General features: G+C 44.1%; 3 protein-coding genes across 3 annotated transcripts in view; 1 reads left to right on the plus strand and 2 right to left on the minus strand.

Moving 5' to 3' along the window:
• The window catches only part of AK8 (adenylate kinase 8), a gene marked incomplete at both ends in the record, with an annotated part of 62,012 nt that extends 46,224 nt beyond the window's left edge, over positions 1-15,788 (minus strand). Inside the window, 5 exons of the mRNA XM_080355887.1 lie at positions 2,928-2,996; positions 8,769-8,882; positions 9,600-9,649; positions 13,256-13,340; positions 15,711-15,788. Of these exons, the coding sequence (XP_080212013.1) occupies positions 2,928-2,996; positions 8,769-8,882; positions 9,600-9,649; positions 13,256-13,340; positions 15,711-15,788 (396 nt within the window). The remainder of the gene's footprint in view (positions 1-2,927; positions 2,997-8,768; positions 8,883-9,599; positions 9,650-13,255; positions 13,341-15,710) is intronic.
• A 553-nt stretch (positions 15,789-16,341) lies between these two features.
• On the plus strand, positions 16,342-21,043 carry SPACA9 (sperm acrosome associated 9). Its single transcript, XM_080355773.1, has 3 exons — positions 16,342-16,868; positions 19,214-19,416; positions 19,884-21,043. Exons 1-3 carry the CDS (start codon positions 16,725-16,727, stop codon positions 20,263-20,265), a joined length of 729 nt encoding a protein of 242 aa, XP_080211899.1. The 5' UTR covers positions 16,342-16,724; the 3' UTR covers positions 20,266-21,043.
• Positions 19,471-21,360, minus strand: part of TSC1 (TSC complex subunit 1) — a 31,016-nt gene continuing 29,126 nt past the window's right edge. The window contains exon 24 of the transcript XR_013922995.1: positions 19,471-19,913. The gene's annotated coding sequence lies outside the window, so the exon portion shown is untranslated. The remainder of the gene's footprint in view (positions 19,914-21,360) is intronic.

Genomic DNA, 21,360 nt, shown 5'->3' on the forward strand with positions numbered 1-21,360 from the left:
TCCTTCGAGAATGCCGGTGACATCTATAAACCTGTGAGTGTCAAAACAATGGCACAAAAAATCCTGTGTTCCTAGCGTCAGTGGGATGAAAGCTGTACAATTAATGCCAAGCCAATGACACCACAAGGAGAAATAAAACAGACAGCTGGTGGTACTATGGTCCAACATAGTGCTCCTATCCATTAACATTTTCAGTAAAAACCAGCTGACTCATGTTTTGAAAGAAATGGCATAAATCTGTCCAACAATGTAAAAAATCCACCGTATTAATTCTATTTCCAATCATGCAAGGAAAATATTGCAATTAAAATGCATAGATCCCCTTGCAAATGGAAAAGACATACACTATGTGAGGAAGTTTTGGTGGCCACGAATTACCATCTATTAATAAGATTTTTAATAACCATTGCAACCTCTGTTTTTCCTAAAAAGAGCTGAAACCTTAACTAGCCCAATAACATCCACTCCGTTCTTGCTGAATGTCAGGGCAGCTTTATAAAGAGTATTTTTTCCCCCCTGGTTCTTGTGGGGACAGAAACCAGCCTAAAACCCGGTAGTTCACAGTCGGAAGAGCAGTTTCTCTCTTGGGTTTATCACCTCCCTAACTTACTTTCATTTCTACAGGTTTAAAGCTATTTTAAACATACTCACTGGAGGAGAAGTTTCACTCAAGATAGATGTTCCATGTCTTGCCACAAGGACAAGGCGGTAAATCATACAATCACCTGACTTGCTGTATATCCATGATGTCTCATTGCACTGCTTACATAAAAAATGTTGACATTCATTGTCTTTTTCTTTCCTGCTCATTTGCTGGTATATCCAGAGCTGACAACACTACAACACTGGTTGCTCAAGTGTTCCTCAGCTACCCTCTTTAATTCAAAATGCCACAAAAATGAATGCGATGGTACAACACCTGCATGTCTTTACACAGGTTCTCCTGCCAATTGAAAGGCCAAAGTCCTGTGTGAATTCAGCACAGATAAACAAATACATAAAATACTACCAAATATTTGATGTGGTGTGCTAAATAATAAATAAAGAAGCTCCGCTAAAAAGACCTTAAGAGAAACCAGACAGACCCATATAATTCAAGTGCAGTGACTAGTAATGCGAAAGTTTAATTCTACTTTGCAAATTCAAGATTAATAGATCAATTATGGAGCTGTACAGTATTTTGTAGAGAAAAATCAAAAACCCTTAGGTTTTCTGCCAATCCCTTTACTCCTTTCTTTCTAAGGATCCAAAAATCAGATGCTGAAGCACGGACCAAGAAACACAGGATCCTAAACCACAAAAATTCAGCTGATAACGCAATGAACTGTTTCAAAATCACCCACATTCACTTATTTTTACTCCTTCAGAGCTTCCTCTATTGATGGAAAAGGAGGGACGTTTATAACAAGATACTGCCCAATGCAAATTAGGGTACTGTTATGTAAATTAGGATACTGTTATGCAAATAATGGCACTGTCATGCAAATGAGGACACTGTCACACACTCTTCTATGACCTGGCAAAAGAACAACATTAGCTGGGCAAGAAAGGGTTTGTTTTAGCATAATGACTTTTCTCCATAACATTAAACATCAGCAGAAAGTATCCTAAATTAAATTCTCATGCAACCAGCGGATTAGAGAATGTGGTAGGACGAAGTTTAGCTATCGCTAGTTCTAAGCTACTGATTTTGCTACAGCTATTTGCTCATACCAGAAATATGACACAGACAGATGTCCTCCAGCAAACCTGTCAGGCAGGCACAATTTAAGAGATTACATCCCAGCTATTCATTACCATCCCGATCAAGTTATCCTTTCCGCAGTTCATACCCTGTAACCGACCATCCGATCCAGCTTACACAAACCAGGTTCATCGGAAGCCACGTCCATCAGTGGCTCAAGCCAAGACAGTTGACTTTGCACGGGTGCACGTGAAGATTTCTTTGGCAACCATTCACATTATCTGAGTTACAAAAGCTGAAATCTTCAATTGGGGCAGAAAACACGTTTTTAAATTCTTCTTGCTAGTTTTCTTGATGTTTATCTGAAAAAAACCTCTTTGGTCCTTCCTGAACATGACACCCACTGTGGAGTATGGGCTTTTTCCTCTCAAGAAGTGCATCAAATAATGTGCAGTCTGTATTTAGGCACAGTTCAGAAACAGAGTTTTATCCATTAGATTAGTATGTCTTTTATAAATAATCCCTTATAATGGGCCGATTACGGACTCGATAAACCATAACAACACCAGAGATTTTAAAGGAAACACATGAAAGAGATTTTGCTTTCCTTGACTCCAGACATTAATTTCAACCAATATTAATCTACTTAAGTTCTGTTTTGGTTCTATGTTAAAAGTTTCTACTTTGATTAAGGCTTAGCATACATGGAGGGAGGAAAAGCCACACATCTATGAATACAGCTAAACCTATTCAGTTGCCTAACAGTGAACATATTCATTATTACTCAGAAGATAACATATTCAAATGCAGTTTTTCCTAATACAGGACGAAAAAAAGACACAATGAGAAATAAAGAAAATTTAGATAAGGAATGTTAGACTCTTCCCCTCCCCTTTCCTCAAGAAGAGTATAAATCTTAACATATTGATTTTTATATATCTTCTGTTTATCTGTTTTGTCCACTATATCTCTGCCAGTTGCCCCAGGCAATCAACAAAGCTATGCTTGTTCAGCCTTTGATCATCTCTGTGCTAGAAGATTAGCATATGCATACTCTCATCCTCCCCTTTATCCTGTTAATAAAGCTCCAAACTCCCTCTGCTGATGTTCAAGAAAGCAATCCACTCCAGAGCCCCCAAAGATTTGCCCCCATTCCCTCCTCTGCTCGGGACTCGGAATGCTAACTACTCCTCACGACTTGTGTAAGTGCTTATCCACCGGCCCTCTGAGGAGCAATTCTTACTTGTTTGATGCAGTCCACGTTTGACAGACGTTCCTGGATCAGATTGGCCCAAAGCGCGTTGGGAATTTTCTAAAGAAAGAACAAAAAAAAAAGGCTGAATATTCACAATTGAGTTCAAAAGGAATTTTACCGTGCAGGCGTATTCCGGTTAAAGGTGAACGGAGATGTCTTCTTATAAATGAATAAATCAATCAATCTGTGCAAGCCCTGAGTCATTAACATAATATATCAGAGTGGTAATAAGGGCACAAACCCCAGTGTTAAAGGTAAGCTGAACACAAAGCCTACATCCGTGCTTTTTGCACGCTGACATGGAAGTGGTGCCAAGTTTTGCACACTAACACAACAGATATCAAACCTGCAAAGGGATCCACGAGAACATCTTGTGTGGTTAAACATGGAACTGCTGGGTATGCTTGAGTGGAAAAGGAGAGTTTCTGGTACTGGGGCCGGTATTATTCAATATATCCATCAACAATTTGGACGAGGGAATAGAGTGCACTATCAGCAAGTTTGCCGATGACACCAAGCTGGGAGGAGTGGTGACACTGGAGGCTGTGCTGCCATCAGAGACCTGGACAGGCTGGAGAGTTGGGCAGGGAAAAATTGAATGAAATATAACAAGGGCAAGTGTTGAGTCTTGTATCTGGGTAGGAACAACCCCAGGTTCCAGTATAAGTAGAGGAATGACCTATTAGAGAGCAGCGTAGGGGAAAGAGACTTGAAAAACTCTAGCCATTCCAGTTAGAGCAGCTAAATGCCTTGACTAAATGCCTTGGTTTTGTCTCATTCATTTTGTCACTATTGGTAAAATGAATGCTCAGAAAAAATTCTGCAGTCAGATTCTCTGCTACCCAAGTCAAGAAATTACCTTTCCCTTTCCCATGTGAGCTTGATTCTTTGTTCCACACAGTTCCACGTATTGTGGGTTCCAATCTCTCTTTCTAACCAAACCATCTGAAGGGCATAAGGTTAAAAAAGGAGGATTTCTGTAGGTTTATGTTATAGTAAAGGATGCAGATGGATAAAATGAAAATGTGGCTGACCATGGGGAAGATTTCACCACCATGTTCTTCATTAGATCATGAAACAATTTCACTAGGAGTGCTGGAAATGCTGCCAGACAAGCAGAACCAGCGCTCCGGAACACACGAAAGTCACCAGTCCCCGTCTGGCTGTGGGACGGAGCGGGTGGCCCAGCCCAGCGGTGGGTTTGCTTGTTTCATTTCTGCTGTCCCCAGTTCTTGATGCCTTTCCTAATATCAGCCATTCATAAGGCAACATCCAAGCAGGCAAAAAATTGAAAGACATCGCTGTGTTTCTTGAAAGCCAGTGCGTCCCATAGGGTGGCGCGTCAGAGCCTCCCGCAGCCTCTCGGCTCGGTGGCTTTGAGTCTGTCACCTCGCAAAGGTGACACGCTGCTGCGGGGACAGCCAGCGGCACACTGCCCGCTTTGATGTGTCACGTCAAGGCGGGCGACCGACCGCCGGGGGTCCACTCTGCTCAGCCTTGCCAAGCCACTAGAAACCAAAATGAGAGTAACTTATTTCAGTGCGGTGGTATTCTTAGTCCTCTCTTTTGAGCAGGGTTTATTCCATAAAAATGATCAAGACACATGTGGGTATTTCGGTGGTTTAGTTCTGCTCTCTGCAGCTCCATTCCAGTCTCATCTATCGGTCAGTTTGCCTCATACCAAGCAGTGGCTGATAAAACCCTTTTCAATAGGTTGCCTGTAGAATGCTTAATTATTCAACTAGAAATCATTAAATCTGATACATATCAGATAGAACACTTACTATGTCTCTCTCATAAACACTCACAGGAATACATCATGAGCCTGGCAGATAGACCTGACACCTCCCAGAAATGTGCAATAATGGACAATGACACACGTACATTTGACAACTGCAGAACCGCATCTTATCCGAGGCCACTGGAGCCTGTCCCAGCACCCAGTGTAGTTAACGGCAAGAGCTGCTGCAATGGTATTTTATGTTTTTATGTTCAGACCACTTTCCTGTATCCGCTGGTTTAATCACTATTTCCATCCTGCTGAAAAACCACACTCATTCATGATTAATTTTAAATATTCCACGTTATTTCAGGGACATCATAGTTCACCTCAGATGTCTGTTCTACTCAGAATTCATTTCAATGATCTTTTCACAAAACTGCTGCACTTTTCTGGGGGGGAAGCACTTTCACTAGACATTTTTATTGGAAGTTTTGGATATATTTGTTCTGAAAACAGCTAGAAAATACATTGGAATACATTAGAACACTGAACATGCATAGATAAGGATGCCTTGGGTTTGCCTCTCTTCTAGTATATTTCTTATATGCTATATTATGGGTATATGATGCAACTGCAAAGCAGTTTAAAGTCATTAAGCAGTATCCAAACACCTTAACTGCAATTTAGTATAGTGTTAAGAGCACACCCATCCCACAAGCCCACAATTACCACAGTTGTTTCAACTTCTTATTTTATCCAGTTAACAGGAAAAGTGAAACATGCAATAGCTCATCATTAGACTTTGCTACAGGAAAAACCTGAAGGTGCTTCCTATTAACATTATAATAACTAGAGATGAGGGAATAATTTGCAATGATTTATCCAAAAATGTAGCCTCTTTTTTGGTTCATGGAATATTTATCGATAGCTCACGGTTCGTGAAATTTATTGAATATTCAAAAATATTTGACTTCTTTTTGGAATATTTTTACATGCAGAATGATCACATTTTGCTTTGAACAGTCAATATTTAAAATTCACTACCTGAGCTGTGCTCATTAGTAAGTGGCCAGGTGTGTGTTAGGGAATGATTGCATGTCCAACTTGAAAAATTGAGCTTCAGAGAATAACCTCATACTTTAAATACACTTTCCCTGAATTCCTGTGCCAGGAAATCTTAAATGCTTTAATGTTCGCTGGAAGCGAACACAGGAAATAAAAGCTTGGCTAAAGGTAAGTAAAATATGTGAACAAACATTTGCAGACCTTTTTGCAGCATTTGCCCAGATCTAATAACATTGATCTACTGACCCAAAAATGAACGACCTTTGGCACTAGGGTTAATTTCACCACAGTAACCTTATATGCTTGAAAAGTTCCTCTAAGACATTAAATTGCGTTATATGATCTTCACACCACGCTTTGGAAAAAAGTCTTAGCTCCTGCTTTTCCTCTTTCCATTTATTAAATTGCATTGCCCAGGACTGCAACTTTTAAATGCCCTGGATGTGTCCAGGACAGCACGAGCAGCTATTGTTCTGTTCCTAAGAGATACCCAAACCCCATCAGCGCTAATGGATGTTGCGGATGCTGGAGGAGTCAAGTTTAGCGCTTGTTTCAGCAGAACCAGGGCTCAGTTACGGCACCAGCAGATTGAGCCAGCGGACACGAGTCAGTAAGGGAAGATACAGCTCTTGAGATGACAATTTTAAGTCATTGTAAAGCTTGCATTGATTTAGACGAAGCAAGGAGTTCCCTCCTCATTTTAAGAGCTACATTTGAAGAATCAAACTCATGTAAAAGAACCAAATAGATGATTTACTAAAAATGTTCTTCTAGCATCTATCATCTCAAAAACAAACTGCACAGCACTAAACCACCACCAGATTCTGCTCTTTGGATGCTCCTGACTACCTGATTAGGCTTGACATTTTTGACTTTCATCTTCCACACCATCCATCTTTTTAAATCAAGTAAGCCCAAAAGGACACCCTTGAAAGTGCATCTGTATGGTCTGGAATATGTTAATAATTACAGTAATTAAACCAAAGGGAATTTTTGTTTTAAATTCTCCCCCTCTAAGTTGAAATTTATGATTCTAGCAAAACAATCTTTAATAATTAGAACGAAGATTTCAAAGCACACATTCTCAATAAGGATTATTTTCTATCATCCCAGCCAAAGCAAATGTTTCTGCCAGTAAGTTCAGTGAGTTCAATGAGCTCTTTCCTCTCAGATCTTTAAGTATTTTACTTGAGACATCTCCAAACTTCATTTAGTAATTCAGTATAAAATAAACACTACCCTGAATTCAGCCTAAGGAAAAAAAAATAAATCTGTGTATCATGTCATCTACCATCTCAGCAAATTCTGAATGGGGAAAGGGACCTGGGGGTCCTGGGGACAGCAGGGTGACCATGAGCCAGCACTGGGCCCTTGTGGCCAGGAAGGCCAATGGTACCTGGGGTGGATTAGAAGGGGGTGGCCAGTAGGTCAGAGAGGTTCTCCTGCCTCTCTACTCTGCCCTGGGGAGACCACACCTGGAATCTTGTGTCCAGCTGTGGCCCCTCAGTTCCAGCAGGACAGGGAACTGCTGGAGAGAGTCCAGCGCAGGGCAACAAAGATGCTGCAGGGAGTGGAGCATCTCCCGTGTGAGGAAAGGCTGAGGGAGCTGGGGCTCTGGAGCTGGACAAGAGGACACTGAGGGGGGACTCATTCATGTTTACAGATATCTAAAGGGTGAGTGTCAGGAGGATGGAGCCAGGCTCTTCTCGGTGACAACCAGTGATAGGACAAAGGGTAATGGGTTCAAACTGGAACACAAAAGGTTCCACTGAAGTTTGAGAAGAAACTTGTTCCCAGTGAGGGTGGCAGAGCCTGGCCCAGGCTGCCCAGGGGGGTTGTGGAGTCTCCTTCTGTGCAGACATTCCAACCCGCCTGGACACCTTCCTGTGTAACCTCATCTGGGTGTTCCTGCTCCATGGGGGGATTGCACTGGATGAGCTTTCCAGGTCCCTTCCAACCCCTCACATTCTGTGAATCTGTTGATCAATTTCAGTCAGATTTAGCAGGGATATAGAATTCTCATAGATAGGAAACATCTTCAATTTTATGAAAATAGGTGACCAGGGAGAAAAAAAAAACCCTCAAACTAGTGGACTTGCTAGAGAGAGTCACAGAAAATCAGACTTCTTTCATTCTATTACTTGTGGAACACCTTGATGTCTGGAGAAAGGAATCAACAGCAGAGATGCTTCTGTGAATGCAGGATATTCTTTCAACATATTTTTCCAATCTGTTTGTCACCAGTCTTTAATAACAAGACAAATACAACTAATCCTGTGAGCCATGACATCTGGAAATAATGTTCTCTGGCCCAACTCCTTTGAACACTAGTTAGGAGGCCCACAATGATGCATGAATGGATTTTAAAACCTGTCTGGAGCAAACCGGGTACTCAGAGTTGGGTAGAGTGTATCAGCTCAAGAACCGAATGATCTTCTGATGCCTCAGCTTGAGAGCTTTGAGGGTTTTCAATAACTGACTGGATTGTCATACTCCTTTGGAGTTAATGCACCAAGGAAGTTATTCGTGTCACGCTGCAGAGAAATCAAACACGCACAACCAAGCAGCTCTGTCAGATCAAAAAAAAGTTCTTTGTGTACATATTTTCCAGAGCATTTTGTACCAAAGGAGACCTCAGAGATTAACACTTATTTTATTGAGATTCTCAAATAGAAGATGTTTGGGTTTATGACATAATGAACCTTTTTTTGTGTTGTGCATACCTGCCCTTCTCTCAATTCTGTTGCTCATATCTAAGGTTAATATTTTCAGGACCTCCGTTACTTTACACTCTCCTGTCCTCTCCTACACCTGTTCTATGCCCTGATACATTTTTATCCTTGTTCTTCTTTCCTTATCTAGCAGAAGTTACCCTTCTCTAAAAGACCCTGCACCTACATATACACAAAGCAAAACACAAATCACTATAGATATAAGAACATTTACTCTGATCTGTTCAATTCGTAGCAGTGGAAATCACGGGAATGCCTTAAAATTCCTCTTCTTTGACATGAGAACTATAATTATACTCTCTTACACACCTGTTTTCTTTCTTTATATGCCTCTGCTTCCTTTGTCAGCGCTAATGTTTCCTTCAATAACAAAGTCTCCTGAGAGATACGTATGGCATCCAAATGTTTACAAAGCCACATTGCCTGAGGGAAGAGGAAAAAATACAGGTTGAAATAGCTAGAAAGAAAATGAAGCATTTTTTCAGAAGACTGCAGAAAGACAGAGGGTGTTTTCCTAGCCTTCCATTTAAGCAAACAGACTGTACGTGTAACTTTGAGCAGCTTGTTAGAAAGATGTTCAAGAATCTACAGCTTTCAATACGGGCTTTTTCATCTACTGTACTACAACACAGATTTTAAAGAAGAAAGCGTTCTTCCTAGCATGCCCACAGCACCATCATCTGCAAAGCTTCTGTGGTTCAAATAAAACTTTGAGATGTTCAAATAAAACCTGGACATTTTTGATTAAGCAGTACCAGTGGACATGAGGGACAACTGATCACGTAAGTTAAGCAATCCGCACTATGGGAATACCACACATGTGTGGCTACAGTAGCTCTCCCGGCTTAATTAGTCCTGTTAAAAGGCTGGGAAAATATGGGAGGAAAAGTTCTTTCACGGTATCACTACCAGTACCTGAGTGAGTTCTCACAGAGCTCACTCCAACATTTCCATGTAACTTGCAGTGTAATAAATATACAGGTGTATCCCTCGGAAAGCCACCCTTCCACTGGCCTTGTGCTCTTCTATCACTTAGATGATTCTGAACGTTCTTATCCCAGAATAACATTTTCACAAGTGCTGAGTGCAACAGAAAGTACAAAGGTAAGCGTATTATAACACGGAAGACAGCACACTTACAACTGTCGTTTTGCCAGAAGCAGCTGGACCAAGTACACAAATCCTTGGAGCTACGAAACAAGAATAAGTGAATGTAGAGATGTAGAAGAGCAAAAATCCCAACCAGTTTCCCACTATTGAATTGCATAACACAAAAGTGTTCACAAACAACTATTTCGGTTGGAAATCTGCCTGAATGGAGATGCCAGGACTGGGCTCCACTGGGGAAAAGGAAGAAAGAGGAAACACTAAGTGCCAGCTGGGCCTTCCTTTAATCTCCATCACCAATGAGATTAATACTCTCACTAAATACGCCACTTAAGCACATATATACATATACCTATAGGTATCTCAGTCTTCACAGAATCACAGAATGGACTGGGTTGGAAAAGATCTCAGAGATCATCAAGTCCAGCCCTTGGTCCAACTCCAGTCCATTGACTAGATCATGGCACTAAGTGCCATGGCCAATCTCAGTTTAAAAACCTCCAGGGCCGGTGAGTCCAGCACCTCCCTGGGCAGCCATTCCAATGCCTGGCCACTCTCTCTGCACAGAATTTCTTTCTAATCTCCAGCCTCAATTTCCCCTGGCAGAGTTGAAGCCCATGGCCCCTTGTCCTATTGCTGATGCCTGGGAGAAGAGCCCAATCCCCACCTGGCTAGAACTGCCCTTCAGGTCGTTCTAGAGAGTGCTGAGCTCACCTCTAAGCCTCCTGTTCTCCAGACTAAACAAGCCCAGCTCCCTCAGCCTCTCCCCATAGGGCTTGTGTTCAAGTCCCTTCCCCAGACTGATGAGGATTTACTGGGAACACAGGTCAAAACAGAGGAGGGATCTACTCGCCCAAAAACCTCTCCAGCTCTTGATAACCCAGGGAGACACAGAGTCTGATGGCAGCAGACAGGGAAGGATGTGAAATGTATTTTTATGAGCGCTTCCATGCACTTAACAGTTATTGGGCAGGTGCAATTTTTAAACATACATGAAACCCAAATTACAGATTCATCTTTACAAAGTTATCTGACTTGGAAGGTTTAAGGAAAACTCTCCCCTTATTGGTTCTTGCAAGTGCAACAGAACTAGTACACAATGTAGAAAAATACTTTAAAAGGATACATCAGCTGTTTTTATCACCTAATTTCTTTCAAATGTAATGTGATTAAATCTTAGGGTGGTGGGTTTTTTTTTTTTTAATCTAACACCTTGAAACTCCAGCCCGGTACTTAGGAATTATTTATAAACAGCGTCATAAAAGAGTGCTCGGGTGCCAACACTAATCAACTTCTTCAAACCACTTCAAAGAAAATCAAAAAACCTTTCCATCCACAGATCCTTTTGAGGTTTAACTAGGAGCGTGATTTAAAATTCACAAGAAAACCCTTAGGTATTGAAGCTTTAATACACAGCTTTCTTGGACAAACGTTTGATAAAAAACGAAACATACCATTATATACACCATATCATGCTTTAATATTGCCCAGGGCTACTGTAAATGCTCACTTTGTACTAAATCTGGTTTTCTCTCTGCTTAGTGGCTGGCAGCAGATGGGGCAGCGTAATTCACTGATTTACTCATTTGCACACTTGTAAGACTCCTCTAAAGCATTTTCCCTAAACATATGACACAAGGGCACAACCAGGACACCCCTGTGTGTCACGTTTAACCCCCTCCCATCAGTATTTAATACTGGATGGCTGAATCAGCAGCCAAATGAAGTCAGAAATATCTAGAAAATGCCTTTTTCTTCAGTAACTTATCACGTTTCATTCCATGTTTCGTCTTGATGGCACGTTACAGGATTTATCCTTCCAAGTAAAGCGAGTTTTAACATTCAACAATGATTTTAGTAATGACAAAATTAACCCTGGAGTAACACACACAAAAAAGCTGGAGACACTGAGTTCCATTTAAGACCAAAAGATTCAATGATTAATATTAATGCGACAAAATTAGCTTAACTTGTAAGGGAAATCCTTTGTCAAATAGGAAAAGCACATAGTACAAAACATGATGAACATTCTTGCAGAACTTTTTCACATTCTTCGGGGGTTTGGCTGTAGAGGAAGAACTCCCAGAAACGCCCCTTGGATCCTCAAAGCTTTTCTCATTAGCACAAACCAAGATACACTGTAGAAAACCATCATCTTTGTATATGAAAGAATTATCAGTCTTCGTGTGTTTAAGGTTTTTAGAACAATATTTCAGAGTCTTAAGCTCAAACACGCAGCCGCACATTTGACCTGCGAGATTTTCGAGACGGTTGTAAGCTACAATCATCATTAGACTTGTTTATATTTTTAAGAGTTCTTTAGATGCTATTATTAATTAAAAAGGTGTTCTAACTTCACACCTGGGATAGATGCAACGCTTCTTTTCCACACATCTCTGTTTGAAATTTCCTCTAGGGCTAAAACTGTCTAGCAAGGCAAGATCATGAAAATTCATCACTCCACTGATGGCTCTAATAAGGTTTTTTTTTCCCTTCTAAATAGTCAGCACCTTCTGCCATGATCAAAAAATAAAATCAACTCTGCTACAGATTTCTGTTACATTATTTTCCATATAATTTATTCTTAAAACAACATTTAGGCTTTAATTTTAACTGGAGTTCCTTTCTTAATAGTTCTTTCCAGACCCAAAGCAGATGCGTTTTTCCTTTGACAAACAGCTGCTGTAGTTCTACCTTTAGGCTCTAAGTCATGAAGCGGAAACCTGCCTAATTCTGTTCAAATAACACTGCGGGGCTTAAGGGCAAATGTTAGCTCAATGCAAAGAAATTTTATCAAACTGCATTAAATTCTTCCCCATATTTTCCACGGGTCTATAAAGCAGATTGATTACTCGTGCTGCCTGCATGGGAAAAGGCTGGACACAATTTGCAGGATTGGATTTGTTCTTTCCCTCATATTTAGCAGCATTTCAATCAACACCCATCTGATCAGCACCACTAAGAGCTCACACACCTCTAGTCATAATGATTTCATTGATGCTGCAGCAGAATTTTCATAATGGTTTACTATGGTTTTAAAGAAACATCAAAGCGCCGTGACACCAGCTACCCCTGACAGCTCACGCAGAACTAAAATTACAGTTCAGCTGTGCATATCCAAATATAATCTGCCTAAGGGTGAACAGTTTGTAAATCAAATAATTTGATTGAGCCTACACGCTTTTATTGTGCAGAATACAGGCTTCCCATTCAATTTACGGGGTTTTGTTAGACACGCGAGCTCCCTGTTCCTGCAGCCGAGATGCCGCTGAGCACTGCAACTCATTAACAGCAGCGAGTAACAAACTAATCAAAACCCAGAGAATCTGCCAGCCCAGGTAGAATAGGAAACCAAATTTACACCTGACAAAAGGAGTAATTAGCGAGCTTAAAGACAACAGGAAATATCAGATGGGGCACAGAACACATTAATAATTGATACACTAGAACTCTTTGTTATTCCCTTAGAGGGTTTCATTGTTATAACTGTTAAAGTGCATTTTTTATTAGATTACCCACTAAAAAAAAGAAATTAAAAGCATCTTACCTATAACTATTCCAAAATGCTCACCTTTTCCTTTTTTTTCCCCCTCAAGACACAGTCTGAGAAGTTTTATCCGTCGTGTGCCGACTGACACGCAGCTTTAAACAGGAATTGGATGAGTTATGGTGCCTCAGTTTGCACTTACCATCAGCGTTGTTTTGCTTCAAATGGTCTATCAGAAACTGAATGGGATCATCTGGCTTATGAATTAATAGTTCTTCAACCATGTTCTGCAAATAAATAGGACAAAGTCAGAGGAAAATATGTAATGTAGCTGTGCAGTCATATTGTATTCTTACAGCGATGCTACAATGAGGATCTTGAAGGGTTTATAAATGTCTGTTTATTTTCTCAAGGCCCCATTTGCAGACAAAACTGAGACCAAGAAACCTATTTTAGATGCTGAAAAACTAAACTACAGCATAGTCAGAAAATTGCCAATTAAAAAACCCCCAACCTATTTGCTTGGGCTTATTTATGGCACAGACAGACACCAGAAAGGTTTGGCTTGAGCAGTTGGTGTCAATAACAGTTGAGGCAGCACTGATATAAAAGCCATACGAGGAGTTTCAAAAGCAGAGTGAACTTCAATTAGTGTCTGCAGGGCAGGTTAAACCCTCTCGACCACGTTCCCGCAAGTTTCCGACCAGCCAAGGGAACTGCAGAAAACACAAAACCAACAACCAAAGCAGCACGTCTCACTTTTAGAGCTGCACTCGTCTTCCTCCTACGTGAAGAATAAAGGAGAGGGGGAAAGGCTTAGAGCATTTCCTTGAACGTCTGCTTGGAAGCACGTTGTAATTTGAAATGTTTGATGCTATACAGGGTCTCGTGTCAGCTCCCACCGACAGCCGTGGGGATCGTGTGCTGATTCACAGGCAGGGGAAGGACCGACATGGAGGTTTTCTTACCAGACATTTCAGCATAGCCCAAAATTGTGCAGTTAAAACTAAACATCAAACAGCAACTAATGTTCTGCCTTAGATTATCCACTAAAATGCTCGCACTGGAACAGGACATCTTTTCCTAAAGATCAGCCATAACGCTAATATTCGCAAGTAAATTCCCTAAAGTCTGTGTATTCCATTGAATTTTATACTCTAACCAACTGATTGTCTTTTATTGGTGTGGTCTGTTTTCTGCTTTATCCACTTCATTAGAATAATTAAAACACTCTGTTTTGTTGATAAACTATTTCACATTGCAGTTCTGTGCTTAAAGGTCTGAGGAACACAGAGCATGAAGTATGAAATTTGTATTTTAACTGCAAGTTAATTTAAAAAGTATTACTTTCCAGCAACATTTATGTAAATTAAGGAATCAGGATTTGGCAGTACAGTTCTCAGAAGCCTGAAAAATAACAAACCTAGAATATTTGGTCTTATTACAACGCAAAATTGTTCAGGCCGACACTAATTGACGCTTTCACTGTTTCATTCCCAAATCCTACCAGCACTTACACACACGCTTCATGTTATCCTGTTTAATTTCACACCAGCAGTTCTGTTCATCTCTGGGGGAGGTTCATGGTTTGGGTCTCATGTTTTAGGTTTCACATTTGGGGTTTTGTAAACATTTCAAGTTGACAACGATAATTTCAAGCTGTGTTTATTTGCACCATTATGTTGCTACAACAGAAGGGAAGCATGAAAAGAAAACAGCCCTCTGAGTAAACGTCACAAGCAGTTTATGTAACATGAGGTCCTGCAGCTGCATTCAATGCCTCGTGGCATCCAAAATATGGTATTTCCATTAAAAAAAACCCCACTAATATTATGCCACACTGGTGATACCAAATGGCCTTGAAATTATATGAAAAAGAGAGAAAAAAAGAAGGAAAAAAAGTATTTGTGTGTTTTCCAGTGAGATTTGAAGAAGTTAAAAGGCCTCATGGCACAGAAAGCAGAGTTCCGAGTTAGTACACACGAGTGTCTCTAACAGGTTCTCACATCCGCACGGCACCAGAGTATTTAATCCCCCACACAAACCCCACAAAAGGGCTTTTTCCGAACGTACAGAACAAGGCAGGGAAACCCGTCTTGCTATTTACCGAATCCCCACGCTGTGAGAAGCGCAGTTCGGTGTATTTTTGCCACACGCCTCCGCAGAAACGCCCCGACAGCAGCAGGAGGAACAATCTTGAGCGGCTGGTGCGGATACCGGGGTAACCGCGCTCGGGTAACCGCGCTCGGCACCGGCGGAACCGCCGCCCGGGGGTCCCGCTTTCGGTTTGCTCCTTCCTCCTCCTCCCTGCCCGGCCCAGCGCGGACTCACCACCCTCCGCACAACCTGACATGCATGAACCCTTGCAAGCGCCAGGCTATTATTAAAATAAATTAACTCATTAAGAGAGCGCACGTTCCCTCAGACACCCGCCCGCGCGTTTCCACAGGAGCCCGGTACCGGCTGCGGGGGGAACGGCCGCGTCGCTTTCCCCCCGGGAACCTTCCCCATGGCCGGGTCTGGCTCGGGGCTTCCCCCGGGAGGAAACCGGAGACCCGGGACCGGGTGCCCCTCACCGCCCCCCCGGGCCTGCCAGGCCACCCCCGCGCCCCGGAGGGGTTGAGGGGGCTTCCCCGCGGCGGGCACGGCCCGTTCACCTGCAGGAGCCGGAACAGCTCCCGCTCCTCCGCGTAGGCGCCCACCGGCGGCGGCCACGGCCGGGCGGGGGCGTCCATGGCCGCCCCTAGCAACCAGCTCCGCCGCGTTGCGTTGCTAGGTAGTGCGTCACCACCCCGCGACGCAGCGAGGCCCCGCCCCACTCAGCACGGCGGGGCGCGACCGCCGCCTCGGTCACAGCAACGGGGGGGTTGGCGTCATCGAACGGCGACGCGCCCCACCCCGGGCGTTGCTAGGAGACGGCGGCGCGGTTGCCGGGGTGACGGCGGCGCGGCGGGAGAGGCCGCGGGGGAGCCCGGTCGGCCCGCTCAGCCGCTGCCGCTCCCGCCGCTCTCGCCGCGGCTGCCGCCCCTGCCCGCCCGCCGGTAGGAGCCGCTGGGCTCGCTGGGCTGCCGGGGGCGGGCGGGAGCGAAGGGACGAGGCCCCGGGCAGCAGGACGGGGCTTGGGGGGCCGGCGGGTCTCCGGGGTGGGGGGTGGAGGCTTCAGGCGAGGCTGCCCCGGAGCACAATGTCAAAACAGGTCAAAACCAGCCCCTCTGGCGGGCAGGGATGGGGTTAACCACGGCCCCCCCAGCTCCTCCAGCCACCTTCCTGCAGTGTCGGAGTTGTGAAGCCACTTGGGCAATGGTTTTACACGGGTAAGAGCAGCCATCGCTCCCCTCGGGCCTTTCTCCGCGCTGCGTTTGATGCATCGCCACATTATGTTTACAATAGACCCACTAGGGTTTATGGCATCTGATTGTCAGTGCTCCCCGCTGGGTTCTCTGCCTCTTTTTGCAGCATCATTACTACCTCATTGACTTGCTGTTTGGGGCCCTGGGACTGCAGAGCTTTAACACAATATATCTCTGTTGTTTTTTTTTTTTTAAAGTTTTCTACTAACCTACACATTTCCAACTCGAGTGAAAGACAGAGTGACATATGTACAACTGCATCATTTCTAAAAAGTAGCTTCTTTTCTCTCCTTCTCTCCCAAAACCCAGGAGGGAGAAAACATGAATGAGGTAAAGGAGGCTCTAAGAAATATAGAACAGAACTACAAGCTCTTCCTGCAGCAGCAGTTCACGTTTATCGGGGTGCTGCAGCACACCCGAGAGAACGCGCACGACCTGATCAGACCGGTGGCGAGCATCAGCCAGGTACAAAGCGCTCAGCACAAAGTTCTCTGCCGATGAGAACAGGGACCAACACGGCGCTGTCGTGCACTTGGGTCTAGTTCAGGGATGAATAAATGTTTTTACTAACAGAAGATGCACAAAAACTCTATAGTGATGTTGGCGTGTAACTCTGCAAACCAGCGGCAAAAGATTAAGCAGGGAAGAGACGTAGCTGTGTTAGGCTTTCCCATTTGCAGAGAAGGAATTTTATTCCTAAGCATCAATTTATGATTTAGTTTAACACCAACATTTTGCTGCTGAGGCACAGCCAAAAATACAGGCTACAAGAAAACAATCAAGCCAACCTTCCTTTCCCCAGCCACACGTGGAATCTGTAATCCTTAACGTGTAGGAACCAACATACATGGCTCTTCCCCCTGGTATCAGTGCTGCTGTATCTTTCTATAGAGCTTATTAAAAATAATGGCTGTGTTACCGAGGTAGGATGATGGATTGAGGGCTGAAAGTCCCAAGTGAGCGAGGGGTTTTCTGGGCTGGTAAGTGAATTGTCTTGGAATTTTTATAACATGGGATGTTTTAAGTGGTGCGAAGAACTTAGAGCACTGGCAGACAGAGAGGGAAGTAAAACCTAAAGGAAATTGGAACTGTGGATGCGAGACAGCAGAACTCAGGCACAAAACCCAGGTGGATGCCAAAGCCAGAGTGAAAACCAAGCTGGTATTCGGATTAGGACACAGAAGTGAGCTGGTTGTCATTTCTGAGGGCTGACTCTCTCTAATATAAGGGCTTTGCTCATGACATCAAGAAGATCAAGGCAAATGTAATGCTGAACCATTTTTTTCCAAAAATAGGCATTGAGGTTTTAGATAACATTATGCTGGTTTAAAAACTGCCAATATTTTTGTGATATTGAGCAATTCTCCTATTTTAAATTTTGCATTGCACAAGAATAAAAGCAACAGATGCAGAAATACATGTGCCTGCAGCTGACCTGACTGCCAGCTTTCCCAGAGTGCAAACACAGAAACTAGAGAAAAATATATATATTGCACCTAGCTCGGAATATGGCTGCATTTCCAACCCATAAAGCTGCGTGTGGCAGCTGATTGTGTGCTGAGTGATGACATTTCTCAGAGAAAAGATGACAGCATAGGCAGGGGAAAGGTTGAAGAGTGTGCTGTGGTCAGGCAATGGCAACAGCTCCTGAAGACTTTGGGATGCAGTGGGGTATAAACTCGAAGTCCAGTCACTGCTTCAGCCAGAGACTCGGATCACCCAGCGTGTCCCTGCACTGCAGAGCCTGGCAGTGGCTGTGACATTGGCCCAGCGCAGGGGCTTCTGTGAGCCCCCCGGCCACAGCTCCAGGGCCAGGACTTGGCTGATGCAGAGCTGGGCACCCCCTGTAAGCACCGTTCATGTCCCGGGCCCTGTCCTGGCTGTGCAGGTGCATTACCTCTCTGCTGTGGATGTAGACAACAAGAAGTCATTATCCCACTGGTGAACATCCAAGCTAAAATGCTCTTCGCTTTAGAACTATTTCTGCTCACAGCAGCGATAAAAAATCCTGCCACTCACACAGGCACAACGCTCAGCGAACAGTGTGGAAGGAGGAATCTGCACTGGAAATGGCCCCGTCGGGGGCATTTTTTCTTCCAAACCTGCTGAGGGTTTGCCCAAGCACAAAGCACGGCTTTTCTGTATGCAGGAGCTGTACCCATGTTGGAACAGCTACTTCTTGTCTTGAAATCTTACAGAAAGCACCAAAGGTGGTAGAGTCCAGTTATGGCTCAAACCAGCCGCTCGCTTAATCTCTGGGCATAATGTTTCATCATGCAACGTCATTTGCTCTAAGTAACAATGCGTTCAAGGCAAATAGGGAATACCATTGCTTTAATAGGTTAGTGAGAACAATTTAAGTTAAATGAGTTTAGTTGGCAGGCACATCTAGTGGTGCTGAGTAAAGAACCATGAAGAACGCACGATGCAAACACATCAAACCATTCCCAGTTTGCTCACTGCTCTGCACAGGCAGCCATGGCTGTGGCAGAGGGATCCCTGCTCAGAGCAGACACAAAACTCCCCTCATACTCGGTCCAGAGCAGAGCTGTGGCTCTGGCTGCAGCGTTCCTACGCTGCTTTAAAGAGAGAGGCAGGCTCCTGGTGTGCTGACGAGCAGATCCATCACCCCAGCCTTCTTCAGCAAACATCTCAGGCATGCTGTAGAAATCTTACTACCTGCCTTGGTATTGCAGTTTCCATAGTGCAGAGTCACAAGAGAAAGCAGCTTCTCATCACTAACCTAAGCAACTCTGCAGCATAAGTTATATTAATTTAACACGCATAACCCTGTCTTTCCCCACGTACAGGTACAGTCCTACATGGACCATTATTGTAATAATACCACGGACAGGCGTATCCTCAACATGTTCCTGAACATCTGCAGTGACCTAAGCAGGCTCTGCCAGAAGCTGGAAGCCGTGCATCCTGGTAACAACATAACCAACGGCATTCTGGAGAGATGCAAGCTGCTCCTGAGCCACAGCAACGACCTGAGCGCCATCCGAGCTAAGTAGGTCTCTCTATCAGCTTCGTTTCTTTGAGGTGATTTTCAGTGCTGCAGGACTGTCATAAAAAGACAGATTCCCGCTTCTCCATCAGTTCTGTTATAGCCTCCACTCACAAAAAGGGGGTTGATTTGTTTATTTGATCATTTCACGAATGCATGGAAAGGCACATACAGGCAGGTGAGTCCCCTGAAGTCCCATGCAATGCTCAGGCAATTACCTCCACCTCCTGCGCTGTGTGTAGCTCATTTCTGTGCCAGCAAGTGTCTCTTGACCTCTCCCAGCCCTAACCCAACAGCCAGAGTCCTGTGTTTGGCATGACTCGTTTCTCAAGGTGTAATTCTATCCGTGCCACATCCTATTGCTGACTGTCCATTCCTGCTCTTGCCAGGGGCTCTCAGGGTGACACTGTGGGCTCTCCAGGGCTGCATTCCTGAGACTGCTCTGCCAGTTGTTTCCTTCTGTCCCACAGATACCCTCATGATGTTGTGAATCACCTGAGCTGTAACGAGGCAAAGAACCATTACGGAGGTGTGGTGAGCCTCATCCCCATCGTTCTAGACTGCATGAAGGAGTGGGTGACCCACACCGAGAAGCTGCCACAGCGCGTGCTGCACAACGTGAGTGGTGGAAGTGCTGTCTCTGAGAAGAGGGCACCCCAGGACACACCAGCTAGGGTGGCCCCTTCCCAAACACCGCCTGCTGTGCACCTTGGAGCCCAGACCTCAGCTAGTAACAAAGATAATGTAGTGGTACAGGGGAGTAAATGCGTCTGGAAGAAGCTGAATGACACAGAAAATGACAGGGAGAAACTTAAGGGTCCCTGGAAACCACCGGGTAGACATGCCTTTTAGAGGATCAAAGTTCTTCTGCTTACCACCTTTAATCAGGTGGCTGATTAAAGTCAATGAAATGAATACTAGAGATCCTTCCTATCCAAATCCTCTTTCTGAAGAGTTAGCCCTGTAAACCAGCCTTGGACAGACGCAAACTTCCCTCCCTTGCTGATGTTTCTGCTCCTTAATGTCATATCCCAACAGAAGCAGCTGTAGCACTGCAGCTGGTCCCTTTGACCAGCACTGCGGTGAGAGCAGGGAATGGTCAGGAGCAACCAGGTTCTCATCGCACAGATACGAATCACGGGCAAGATACTTGAAATATGACTTTACACTTTCTCAGATTTCTTTCTGAGGAACATCTGTCCGAACACTCACTGTCCGAAGCTGGAGGTGCGAAGAACCTGCATGTCTGAAGGACGCGATGCAGAGCAGCAACGGCTGCTCATTACGGATTCAGATGTATTTGATGTTTAGACTTGTCCCTAAAGTTCCTTCACCCCCGTGGAAATTGCCCAGTTGTTTGGAACAAAGAATCACAGTTTACAGGACACAAATATCTCCCTCCCATGTCACTGGCTACAAGAAAGATCACTGAGGTTTAGCTGCACCAACCCTGCTCTGCTGCATCCTCCTTGCAGGTTCTCACACCATTGCCAGCACCTGCCACTCAGAACATCTCTTACACCCATTTGACTCCTTTGCTGTCAGAGCTGGAGATGTAAAGGATGTAAACTTCATTTAACGCTTCGTTTGGTGTACTAACAATATCCAAACTTGAATAAAAACACCCCTGTCCTCCCCAGAGCTCTACAAAGCTAACAAAGTCATTTTCAGTCGACGTGATTCATAGGAATCTGGTGGGAGCAGAGAGAAAGCTGTGGCCATTATCAGATGTTTTCTTTTCAAAGTGCAAGTGAAAATGTCTGTGATTTCCCTTTTGGAGATGAGAATCCAGCTTGCCTAACTTTCAAGGATATTATTAGGCTTAGATCATTAAAACTGTGAGGCATTTGGAACAGTCTCACTCTGCTTTCATACCAGCACAGTGACTTTACACCAGTGCTGACAACAGCTTTCTTTCCAGCCTGCTCAGGGAGAGTCAGAGTCACA

Source organism: Nesoenas mayeri, assembly GCF_963082525.1.
Source record: "Nesoenas mayeri genome assembly, chromosome: 18".
Lineage (NCBI taxonomy): Eukaryota > Metazoa > Chordata > Aves > Columbiformes > Columbidae > Nesoenas > Nesoenas mayeri.

What these genes read in the sequence shown, in the direction of transcription:
- SPACA9 (XM_080355773.1), top strand. Translation starts at nt 16,725, where the DNA reads ATGAATGAGGTAAAGGAGGCTCTAAGAAATATAGAACAGAACTACAAG. An exon ending in CGGTGGCGAGCATCAGCCAG is followed by an intron (nt 16,869 to 19,213) that starts GTACAAAGCGCT and finishes CCCCACGTACAG; the next exon opens with GTACAGTCCTACATGGACCA. An exon ending in CTGAGCGCCATCCGAGCTAA is followed by an intron (nt 19,417 to 19,883) that starts GTAGGTCTCTCT and finishes TCTGTCCCACAG; the next exon opens with ATACCCTCATGATGTTGTGA.